At 38.9% G+C, this 13,249-nt stretch overlaps 1 protein-coding gene across 2 annotated transcripts in view; it reads right to left on the reverse strand.

Moving 5' to 3' along the window:
• LOC106871337 (snake venom 5'-nucleotidase) overlaps positions 1 to 12,827 on the reverse strand; it is a 59,102-nt gene extending 46,275 nt beyond the window's left edge. For both annotated transcript variants that reach the window (XR_016243473.1, XM_014917738.3), the window contains exon 1: positions 12,116 to 12,827. Coding sequence is in view for 1 of the 2 variants with exons in the window: in XM_014917738.3 (XP_014773224.1) it covers positions 12,116 to 12,502 (387 nt within the window). In the remaining variant the exon portion in view is untranslated. The remainder of the gene's footprint in view (positions 1 to 12,115) is intronic.
• Positions 12,828 to 13,249: the final 422 nt, after the last annotated feature.

Below are 13,249 nucleotides of genomic sequence, written 5' to 3' on the forward strand. Positions count from 1 at the left end.
ACTACAGAAACGAGCTGGTAGGAACGTTAGCACGCCGGGCGAAATGCTTAGCGGTATTTTGTCTGTCTTTACGTTCTGAGTTCAAATTCCGCCGAGGTCGACATTGCATTTCATCTTTTCGGGGTCGATAAATTAAGTACCAACTGCGTACTGGGATCGATCTAATCGACTGGCCTCCTCCCCCAAAATTTCAAGCCATATGCCAAGAGTAGAAAAGGATATACATATATATATAGATAGATAGATAGATAGGTAGAGAGGTAGATATATACATAGGTATTGACGTGTATGTAAATAGACAGAGAGAGAGAGAGAGAGACAATAGGAAATATACCTTCACCCATAATTACGTATATGCCTGTATGTGTGCATTTAAACGGTGAAGGAATAGATTTTCACTCTATGCTACGTTCCTATATATTCCATATATTCCTATATATTCCATATATTCCTATATATTCCATATATTCCTATATATTCCATATATTCCTATATATTCCATATATTCCTATATATTCCATGCATATATATTCCCACGACACACTCACGCACGCACGCATGCACACGCACGCACGCACACGCACGCGCGCGCACACACACACACACACACACACACACACACGAATAGATATTCATTCATTCAGTTCACGCTACAAGGTCTGCAAGAGCGTGATAATTTATTTGCACGATCCAAACCAAATGATGTGTGTGTGTGTGTGTGAGTGTGTGTGTGTGTGTGTGTGTGTGTATGTATGTGTGTGTGCGGGGTGAGGGCGGTATCTTTGTGTGTATGTATGTATGTATGTATGTTTACTTGTTTGTCCTGGGTATGACGTTAAGCTGCATACAGTAGTGGGGTTTTGGTTCAGAAATTCCAGGGTTTTGAAGAGTGTGGAACCACCTCTTGGCTACTATTTCTCCCAAGACCGCTCTGACCCAGGCGTAGTAGCAACTATCAGGGTCCCAGTTATGGGTTAAGTAGAATGTATGATGATAATCCAAGCGCGGGGCACAAAAATACTCTTGGTGGCAGAAATACTATTAATGGTGGCGAGCTGGCAGAAACGTTAGCACGCCGGACGAAATGCTTAGCGGTATTTCGTCTGCCGTTACGTTCTGAGTTCAAATTCCGCCGAGGTCGACTTTGCCTTTAATCCTTTCGGGGTCGATTAAATAAGAACCAGTTACGTACTGAGGTCGAAATAATCGACTTAATCCGTTTGTCTGTCCTTGTTTGTTCCCTCTGTGTGTAGCCCCTTGTGGGCAGTAAAGAAATAAGAAATATTCTTGGCCCGCTGTAAAATCTCGGAGACTCAGGTAATGGTACGTGTTGCACAAGCGTTTATCACTAAAATCCAATTACGTACAAATGTCTCTTTATGGTTACCTTCCTTGTTATCCAATCTTCTGAAAGTCCTATTGCGATTGAAGCACACAAATCAAGCAGATTTGCAGCGGTACCGAATAGTCATCCGAGAAGTCATGCCGAAAAATCAGAAATAGAGCCAGATCAGTGAAGGTGGAGTAAGCAACCTGTATGTATGTATGTATGTATGTATGTTTATATGCATGTATATATGTATTTGTAAATGTGTATATGTTCACACACACACACATACACACGGGCGCATGCGTTCACATAAATATACCTGTATTCTCTCACGCAATAAACAGTCTCGCCCTGATAAATAATAATTATACATATACTTTCCTGTTCAATTTTACATTTGTACAAGTTCTACTGGTTTTTATTTTTCATTCTAGTACCCCACAAACGGGCAACTCACGGACTCCACTTCGAGGGATAGTTACATGTATAATTGATATCTACAGCACTGACATTAATACAAGGTGAAACTTCAGTCCAGTCGACATTTGTAGATATGTGCGTGTGTGCGAGAGTTTGTGTGTGTGTGTGTGTGTGTGTGTGTGTGTGTGTGTGTGTGTGTGTGTGTGTGTGTGTGTGTGTGTGTGTGTGTGTGTGAGTTTACGAAAGTTATTACAACGGTCAATAACAGAAAAGAGTTTGGCACTCCCCAGTGAACTCATGATTGGCCCGTTGGAAACACGCTATTGTTCTCCAGTAACAATATAAAATAAAAATGTATAAATAAAATATTTCTACTTTAGTTCTCAGCTGCGAAATTATCACTATTGTCTCTGTGATCACTCTGTAACCTGCCTGCTAGAAACAGCAGCCAAATATCTTTCACTTAAAAACACTACAACATTAAAAAGGAAAAGGAAGAACACATATTCCGGACATACTATGTCGGAATAAAAGTAACGATGGTCATAACGGCTCGGTTCTGATTTAAGTCTGAAGAACAACTAAAACAGTAACTACAACTATTGCACCAATTACCAATCCTGGCAACCAATTATAAGGTCCTCAACGCAATTTCTGTATCGACTTCAAATAGCAATCAAATATCCTTTCATCATACTCCCATCTTCTTAAAACGAAGGCCGTGTTGGACGATGTCTAAGATACACTATGTCAGAAAAATAATAGGATACCATATTTGGAACGGCTTCACAATCTTCTCTGCTTAACACTAAGCATATTTGTACATTGGAGAACCTCTGGGCTGGAGATGTGATCTCGTTAAGAAACGTTTATTGTAGATCGTAGCTCGCACACTTAATAGCTCATCGGCTGTTTTACGAGTCGGCAATACAGCGAGTAGATCTCTGCAGAATCCAACAGACAAGATAGTACTAATTGATAGGCTTTGCATTTTGTATACAATTTTATGCCTCGATCATTGAGTTTTTCAAAAGCAACGGCAGCAGATAATGTAGCAATCCACCACCGCATTGTCATTAGAAGTGGTATTACCAAAATTATGAACTTCTTCACAACATTGGTGACTAGAGGTTTATGTTCCAGCATTTAATGTTTAAGCTGATTAGAAAATGATGCATTATTTTCTGGATATCATTTCTTACTAAAAGTTAGCTTTCGGATGTTCAACAATCCAACATAGACACCACTCGAGTGCTTACTCTCCATGTTTTCAAATACTGCAAATAAGATTGGACCGAGTACAGAATCACCCTTTATGCCATGAGCATAAAGGAGTCCGAACTGTTGTTCCCAAGCGAGATAGTTTCAGGCATACTATCTTAGACTTGCTTGCCTTTTGCTGAATTTGTCGCAAGATGAAAAACAAACGTAATCCTCGCTGGATTCGTTCAGATATTTTTTAGAATCGCCTGAGCTAACCTTTTTCACTGAGAATGAAAGAAGGGAAATTTCTCCGTAATTTTCACAGTCCTGTCTGTCTCCCTTCCGCTTGTAAATGGTGATTATCACTGCAACAGCAACATCAAAAACATAAATGTTTCTTTAATTCAGTTAAGTTCCCAGAAAGTCAAGAGATTGATGCAATTTCAACAATGTACTTCAAGCTTTTCAACTGAACTTATAGTGCTAATATTCCCGGTTGGAATGGGGTGGGTGAGAGAGACGCATGAATGTCGTATCTTCCTATTTTCCTTCTCTTTTAAACCAGTGACTTGAAGAAATGATAGTGACAGACTAAATATCGCCTGCATAATTAGGTTTTTACCTTCAGGTCAGGTCAGGTCAGAAAATACTTGAACCTTCATCAGTAACTGATACTCTATGAAACACAAATAACACCCACATGGATATATTGTGCGCATATCCGGAACAGAACTACACCTACACAAATAAATTCTTAACTACATCGAAAAAATGGTCATCTTGTTGATTAAACGACGATACACATAACAGCATGCTTCATCAAATGGATCAAAGACATGCTTCTACCTCTATCTAGTCTCTATACTGCTACTTCGGTGGTCTTTGTCCTCTGATCATGCCCTCTTCGTTCGAGCCCACCCATTCTTCTTCCTTTCGTTACTGTGTCTCGCCGTCCAAGCACTTTAATCTATCCTTCCTTCACAGCACTGAAATCTGAAAATCATCTCCATGCCCATCTCCTTTCCCTGTGAACCAGACGTAAAGATATATAAACATCCAAGTACCGATAGACGTAACTGTTGGACAGTAACCAATGCACGTGATGCACAATAACTTTAATCAAGTCTATACCTGTATCTACGAGAGGTAAACATTGTTGAACACTGTTTAACTCAACCAAACGTAGGCGAGGGAAATAACTCAAATAATGCGGAGGTTTTTCCTTTTGCTTTTTAATTTTCCACTGCAGTGTAAAAACTTCAAACTATTCCCATTTCAACTTACCTCCCTTTAATCTGACATCGATGTCATTCCCCTTCTGGATTAGCCAGGACATGGTCTTGTATACTATTACTAATGCTACCGCCGCCACCGCTGTTGCTACGTTGCTGCTGCAGGGACAAAGTGTGGTAATTAAATGTTTTGAGGGGGTAACCTGAAATCATATGGGGTAAAATGAAATCACCTTCCAGCCACTACAAATGAGAGATTTGAAATGAATTTCATCCTACTTCTTGGTAATCTGAACGCGATTTGAGCAGCTGGATTTGCAGAATCGTTAGAGTGCTAGACAAAATGCCTTCCGGTATTTTTCTCCGCCTCTTTACGTTCTGATTTCAAATCCCGCCATGGTTAACAACGAAGGTTTCTTCCTCCGTGGTCAGTAAAATAAAGTACCAGTCAAGTACTGGGGAAACTGTACTCAACTAACTCGCCGCCCTGCGAAATTGTCGATCTTATGTCTCAATCAGACATCAGTCTGAATGCGTTATCAAGTTACCGAGTGGAAATGTGAATTGGAGGTAATCTCAAATCGCTACACCGGCTGGTTGTAAGTCGGCAACACGTTGTAGTTACACAATCAGAAGCTTTCAATGTTGTAAGTGGGCTTCACAAGCATTTATTAGATTGCAGCGCTGTGTACGAAACAGACTACGGAGGAATGAACTAAACTAGTCTGGGCTGCAAGCAGACGAGCTGTTTGGGTGCTGGGTGTATAACTCAAGAAAGAAAAAAAGCACCAAGCCATCAGCTTGTGATCCTTCCCCAGGATTTCTCCTGCTTCTTTTTTTAACTTTTTTGTAGGGTCTCTCTCTCTCTCTCTCTTTCTTTCTCTCTCTCTCTCTCTCTCTCTCTCTCTCTCTCTCTCTCTCTCTCTCTCTCTCTCTCTCTCTCTCTCTCTCTCTTCCTACTATCATCATCCTCTCTTTACATTGTCTGAAAAACGCAATCGGAAAATTTTAAATAACTTGCAAGCAAGAAAGCTGTAGCTTTATGATAATGTATATCACCGAATAAATCTAAAAACTAGCAAAACGCAAAACAGTTTCCCGCCAAATCCTTTGTCTGGTCTAACAACACACGACCGTTCGATTCCTCTGCCCTGCTTCACCTCTATTCTTCATGTTCCTCAATTTCTAGAGGGACATCACCTGTTTTTAATCGGATTAAGACATTTTGTCCAAGCTGTTCAGAGTTTATGATTGCCTACCCTCTCCCAGCGCATAACACCGGCTCTGCTACCTCCACCATCACTACTACTGCTACCCATCATAGTGGACTTTGAAGAGGGAGCAACACGCCCAGACTGTCACACTGCATGCATTCATATATAAGAGCTATCACAACCTGTCGGAGTGTACAGTATAGGTGTCAGCAAGATGGACGCATGGTATAACTAGGAAGATGACTGTCTGCCTGTGAGCTGTAGGACGGCTGGGTCAACGAGGACTTGGAGTTACACATCTTTAACGCATCCATCTCTACTATAACCACCACCACCACCACCAACAATAATAACAACAACACCATCAATATTATGAACACAGTTACCGCGATTTTGACACCTCTGCCATTACCACAATTACCATTTCCACCTCTACTATTACCACAACCCTCTTTACCACCATCATCACTAAGACCACCACTACCACCACCAATGCTATTATCGACACAACCACTGCTACCTTTACGACTATCACCACCACCACCACCTCAACAACTACCATCGAACCAACAAATTCTCTACATGGTCACTCGTCCTTCGTCCTTCTAGAAATAACAGCCAAATCTTCCTTTAATCACTCTCTAACATCTTAGCACACGTTGAACAAATACGGAGTGGTCAGAAATGGACTGCTTTTGATCATTTGCTGACAACAGAAACAACAACAACAACACTACGAACAATAGAATAAAGAGACCGGTAGAATAAGTACTAGGCTTACAAAGAATAAGTCCTGGGGTCAATATGTTCGATTAAAGGCGGTGCTCCAGCATGGCCGCTGTCAAATGACTGAAACAAGTAAAAGAAAAAATAAAAGAAATGAATACCATCTCCACCACCAACACCACCATCATCATTATCCTTTGCATCAATCAACAAGGAATCCTCACTGAGGTTACTCGAACTGGTAAAAATAGTTGTCAAGTCTTCCAAGGTTTACATTATATTATCTTTAAAAAGAATAACACATTAGATAATTTTATCCTCGATACACTATGCCCGGAAGAGAAAAGACTGGATGATTACTACTAGATTCTCTTTGGTCATTAAATTTTGCTCGATCGAGGTTTGTCCAAGGCTAAACAAGTCATCAGCAACACTTATGTCATCGAATGGCGTAAACTAACACGATCAACAATCACATTCAACAAACCGTCTCGCTCAAAAGCATAACCGTACCACACACGCACGCACACACACAAATGTCAATAACACAAACTTAAACAGAGAGAAATTTAGTTTCTGTTTTGGCAAGAAGGGCGATCGTATAGAGCAGTGTTTCTCAACCATTTTTGCCAATGGACCTCTTTGGTTCTTAGTTTACTCAGCTGGATTGCCATAGTCATTCGATGTATACAAAGAAAAACATCCTATTCTATTTTTACAATGAAATATTATTAAGAATAGTTTTTAAAGAAAATTAAAGTATTCTGTGTGTTGTAAAAGTATAAGCAATTTATTGCTCATAAATTTTAACAACAAAATCTTATATGGACCCCCAAGGGCCATCTGGACTCCCAAGGGCCATTTGGACTCTTGTTGAGAATCACTGGTAATGAGGTTCCAAGTAAACATCAAATACAAGTCACATCAGCAAGAATCGGATTAAACCATGGGCTTTACGGGCAGCAGACCAGAAGGGGCATCCAGCAACTGGAAAATCTCAAAAGAACCAATGAAAAGTAATTGAAAATATCACTTTTTGTTAAATTCAAATTACGATGAACGTAAACAAACAAACGAAGGTTGCTTTTAGAAGCGTTGAGATGTCTTAGAAAGTTAAAGAAGTGATTTTAAATTCTCAAACGCAGGATAATGCTAATAATATAGCCTGAACAGGATAAGCTACCCCTATTTTGCAGAAAAAAGTGTAGGCGGCCCACAATACTCGTTACTCAAAAACATGGGAAATCTTAATCAGGCTCGTAAATCAAGTCTAGCCAAGAATTTCACACTCCAGAAAATATAGCAAATATAAAATACAATGAACTATATCGAATGGCATAATCTAGCACACTCAATCAACAATCACATTCAACATAGCGTCTCGCTCAAAAGCATAACCGTGTTATGGAACATCCTAGTTGTGAGATTAAAGTGCAAGTCGCTGAGAGCTCCACAGACACGCGTACCCTTAGCATAGTTCTCAGGGAGATGCAGAGTGACACAGAGTGACATGGCTGGCCTTTTGACCCGTCCTTATTTTCTTTGTATCGCCTATCTGGATGTTTTGTTTTGTATCACCTAACTGTCCGGAAGTTTTGCGTTCTTGTTCCATTTTGTATATCTTAATATATAAATCTGAAATTGTGTGTTTGTGTGAAGCCTTTTTGAAAGTTTATAGAAATCCACATTTTCCACTTTTTCGTAAAAATTTTTACATCAATGGAATTTTCTCGATGTGAACTTTCCAGTGCAGTAATTAGATTTTTTAAATTCCGTTTACTTTGTGTGATTTAAGGGAGATTTGGCTGTTGCTTCTAGCAACTTTTATATTTCATCCCTGCTACCTGGAACGCAATTCTTACACATGCGCTCAACATAAAAATATAGAGAGTAAGAGTTAAAGAGGGAGAGGGAGAGAGAGAGAAAGTGATACATACAACGTCATAGATTAAACTTTCATCTCAGTATTCTTTACCTATTTTTCATAACATAGATACGTAAAAACACACACAACCACACATACATGACCTGTGACAACAACATACACATTGCTCTCAATCTCTATTCATTTCTCCCCCTCTTCCTCTCTCGCTCTCTCAAACGTATACACGTGCAATTAAACACAATCATTCACATCGTGGTATATTTACAAAACATTGATGGCATAACTACAGAGCTGTATCCCCCAACTTTGGAAGGTCATAACTTTCATAAAAATGAATATTTTGTTATGAAATTTTCTATGCATATATCATTTATTATGTAGATTCCAAATATACAAACATTTTCAGTGAAAGTGTTTTGGAAGGGGGTAGGGTACAATATTCGGAAATTCCTCTTAACTTCCAGGAAAATGAATATTTTTTTCATGAAATTTTGTACAAATGTACCTTGATGTATGTACATTTCAAGCATGTAGGAATTTTGAAGTAAACAACTGCAGGTTATTTTTGAGAAGTGTTCCCCACTCGGTGGTGTTTCGGAGCAAGTCGTCCATATTTGTTTCATTTTTCTCTATTATGTGCTTATGTGCATCCTTAGATTTCTAATGAAGTAATAGGCAGTGAAGAGAAGCAGTCATAAGAAAACTTTTAACTACCCCTATTTCTTTCTCTTCCTCTCTCGCTCTCTCAAAAGCATACACGTGCAAGTACACAATCATTCAGTAAAATATAACTCATGTTCGTCAATGTTTTGTAAATTTACCACGATTTTCACTAGGGTGTTAGGGTTAGGGTTTTAGGGTCAGGGTTAGGGTTTAGGATTAATGTTACGGTTGCGTTTTTTAGGGTCAGGGTTAGGGTTAGGGTTAGGGTTTAGGGTTAGTGTTAGGGTTAGTGTTAGGATTAGGTTTAGGATTAGGGATGGGTAATCGTGCAGGTGTTAATCTGAAAAGTTACAGATATGTGAAAAGTACCGACCCTGCCATCTATTATAACTTTTGTTGTTCTGTTTAATATATACATAGATTATGCCTCCAAAGAAGAGAGTTTGCTGGGGAAAGACAGCAACCGGTTTAAAATGACAGCCACAGACTGCAGCAATTCACCACATTCCAGTAGCTACTTTGAACATAATGCAAAATGGTGCATCAACACCTTCTGCCCAATCTGATAGAATTCTGGCAAAACTGTTTAGCAACAGATCGCCAGCAATTGCTTCATCACAAATTGCCATCCTAGCTCCTGTGAAAAGGGATTACCCTGCTATGTATAATCAGTGCAGCGCAAAAAGTTGTTTTGCACAAGCATTTCTATAGCCAATTACATGGATGAAATTTACGTATGCTTAATAATTTTACGCAAAACAGCCTTCAGACTTTCCCTATTAATTTCATCGTCTTTTGAATTATGAACATATTTACATCATAAGGGTTTTTTCGTTGTAAGGCTTTCTTTTTTAGTTGATTTTCAGCTAGCAAGACTTTTCGTAGATGGCATAATAAGTCACACCCGGACAAGGTCGGGTTATACTGCTAGTATATATATAAAATTTAGATGCAGGTGAATATGGTACTTAAGTTTAGGCACCAGAATTAAGTATGGTATTATCCATACAGTTTAATCACCTGATATATATATATATATATATATATATATATATATATATATATATATATATATATATATATATATATATATATATATATATATATATATATATATATATATATATATATATATATATATATATATATATATATATATATACGAAGGGGTATTGAAAAGTTTCTGGATTTAAGGGTATCGCGAAAGGCCTGATTGGACACGCTCATCATCACCATTTTAATATTTCCTCTTTACAATGCAGCAAGCTGGAAGAATCGTTAGCACGCCGGGCGAAATGCTAAACAGCTTTTTATCAGTCTTCACGATCTGAGTTCAAATTCCGCCGAGGTCTACTTTGTTTTAATCCGTCCGGGGTCGATAAAAATAAGTCCCTGTTGAGTACTGGGGTTGATGGAATCGCGTCTAGCCTACTCCCCCGAAACTACTGGCCTTGTGCCAACATTTGAAATCACTATCTCTTCTTTCCATGTACCATCCTTTTTTTTTTTTAATTAGGCGTCAGCAACTGTGAACCTCCTTGCCAAAATCTGAAGATGTGTGATATTTCTTGGCAAAGATACAGGGTTTGTTTTTAGTTGCTTTCTGTCGGTTTATCTACTGTTTATTTTGCTTATTCACTGCCCTCTCGACCTTACCCTTGAATCGCAGAAACTATTTAACTTTTATGTAGGGAGAAAGGATCGGTTAACACAATATCAAGGGCTTGTTAACACGATATCAAGGGCTGGTTAACACGACGTCAAGGGCTTTTTAACACGACATCAAGGGCTGCTTAGCACGACATCAAGGGCTGATCAGCGCTGCATCAATGGCTGGTCAATGCTACATCAAGGGCTGGTTAACACGACATCAAGGGATGGTCAACACGGCATTAAGGGCTGGTTAACACGACGTCAAGGGCTGGGTAACATGACGTCAAGAGCTGACCATCATGACATCATGGGATAGTTAGCACGACATCAAGGACTGTTAACATGACATCAAAGGTCGGTTAACCCGACATCAAGGGCTGATTAACCCAACGCCTCCGGTAAACATCATATCTACCAGCTGTGAGTCTATATGACACATGTCCAGGGGTCAGCTCTACTCCGAATCCTGAATATCTTAGCCACATGATCGTTTTCTGCTATTCAATCCTTCACTAAAGTCCTTGACACTTACTGCTATCTGGGGCCAAAGCGGAACTAAGTGTGGTTGTCACAAAAGGATAGCTCCATACTCCTTAAAACTCCTTAAACATCCGAGGAGGAACCTCACCCCTGAAGGCAGTTTAATAACTTGTTAAAGACAACTTTAATATACGTTTTAAATGCGTGTGTGTGTACGTGGGCAGCTGTGGGTAAGTGTATACGTATGGGTTTGTGAATGTGTATGCGTGTCTGTATGTGCGTATGTGTGTGTTATCTAATTAGACTTGATGGTTTACGTTCAGCTTGAACCTTTGCAGATCGATCTTCGATCTTTTCAGAAAAAATATTAACTCCAAGGGGCATCGATTCTAGGAGAGTAATGTCTGGGCGGAAAGACGTGTTTTTATGTATGTACGCATGCATGCATATGTGTATGTATGTATGTATGTATGTATGTATGTATGCACGCATGCATGCATACGTGTGTGTATGTATGTACGCATGTATGTATATATGTATGTATGTTCGCATGCATGCGCGTGTGTATGTATGTATGCATGCATTTACTCATGCATGCTTGCGCGTATGTATTTATGTGTGTATGCATGCATGTATGTATGTATGTATGTATGTATGTGTTGGGGAAGGGGAGTACGTGTGTATTCATAATAGAAATTTTCACGAGGTGGCCAAAAATATTCTCTAATCAAAAGTCCATAGGACGGTTTGAACTTATAACAGCTAGATAACGAAAACAAAGGGATATTCAATGAGTGGTCATATAGCAAGGAAAGTTGTGTTTTACCCTTGGATACAGTCGCTACTGCTAATAAGAAACGAACCCATTCACTGCTTATTGGTCACTATATCCACTCGGCTAACTTTTGCACTAGCGTACACATACGGTTTGCATACACACATGCACGCGCGCGTATTTGTCTATGAATGAACAGATGTTTACGTTTCACAAGTAGACAGACGAATCGACAGACAGACAAACAGATAGACGGGTGTGCAGGCAGGTAGGTAAGAAGGCAGACTGACGGATCGATTGATCGATCGATCGATGGATAGATAGATAGATAGATAGATAGATAGATAGATAGATAGATAGATAGATAGATAGATAGATTAAATCAAGAAAAAGAAGAGGAAGAAGAAGAAGAAGAAGAAGAAGAAGAAGAAGAAGAAGAAGAAGAAGAAGAAGAAGAAATTATGATGATCATCATCACCGCGATGCTAATGATGATGATGATGATGATGATGATGAACAGTGCATCTTACTCACCATGGCATCGTATTTTATCTCATTCATGAAATATGATGACGCGTATCCTTTAAAATGATGGAACCAGAAGCTTCCTTGGAATTGGTCACCGGCATCCAGTAGAAGAACATTGGGATCCTGTCCTCGTATTTCCTTAACTTTGGTAGCGATCCGTGCGATACCTCCATAACAACGGCCGGCATCAATATCTTTTTGCTTGCAGAGCGAGGAATACTTGTTGAGTTGCTGGAATTTGCTGTGAAAGTCGTTAGTGTGTAGAATAGTGAGGTGATCAGACGACGTAGAGCCTGTACTGATAACTGTCTGTATGGTCAGAGTTAGAATGTACAATGACCCAAGTTGTTGTAGTAGTTTTGAAGTCTGTGACTCACAGCAAAACGGTGACATTTCTTTCTAAATTTTCAAGAGTATTTTTTTTTTTTCTTCAACCTTTTTTTCTTCAACTTTTTTTTAAAGAAACTCTCAAAGTTTGTTTACAGCTTAAACTTGTAAAAGACGACCACCAAGTACTCACTCTGTTCACCGTTGTGGAGTGGAAGAAAGTGTGAATGTAGTATCTATAGAATGAATATAATATATATGTATATATACATGTGTGCGGGTGTGTATGTGCTTGTGTTTGTGTGTGTGCATTCTATAATCTTTTAAGTATGAGCGCTTTTCTCTGTGCGTGTATGTAATACATGTATATTTTGAATCATTTGTATGTATGTATGTATATGTGTGAGTATATAAATATATATATATATATATATATATATATATATATATATATATATATATGTATGTATGTATGTATGTATGTGTGTATGTACGTATGTATGTATGTGTTTAGATTAGAGGTAGGGTGGGAGAGAAAGAGAGGGGGAGAGAGAGGGGGGGACAGGGGAAATAAAACCGAAAGTTTTTGAGGTTTGGTCACCGTCGGATAATCTTGCGTATTTATTGGTAAACGTAGTAAAAAAAAAATTACTCATATATAATTACATGCATGATCCAAGCCCACTATAATGAATTGAATGAATGTTCGTAGTATGTAAAGCGTGCAGGAGCGATAATTTTCACACGTTTAACTCAAGCTTTGTGTGCGTGCGTGTGTGTGTGTGTCCGTCCCGTAAACTTTTAATTTGTTTT

The sequence above is a fragment of the Octopus bimaculoides genome, chromosome 10, assembly GCF_046866305.1.
Source record: "Octopus bimaculoides isolate indiv1 chromosome 10, ASM4686630v1, whole genome shotgun sequence".
Taxonomy (NCBI): domain Eukaryota; kingdom Metazoa; phylum Mollusca; class Cephalopoda; order Octopoda; family Octopodidae; genus Octopus; species Octopus bimaculoides.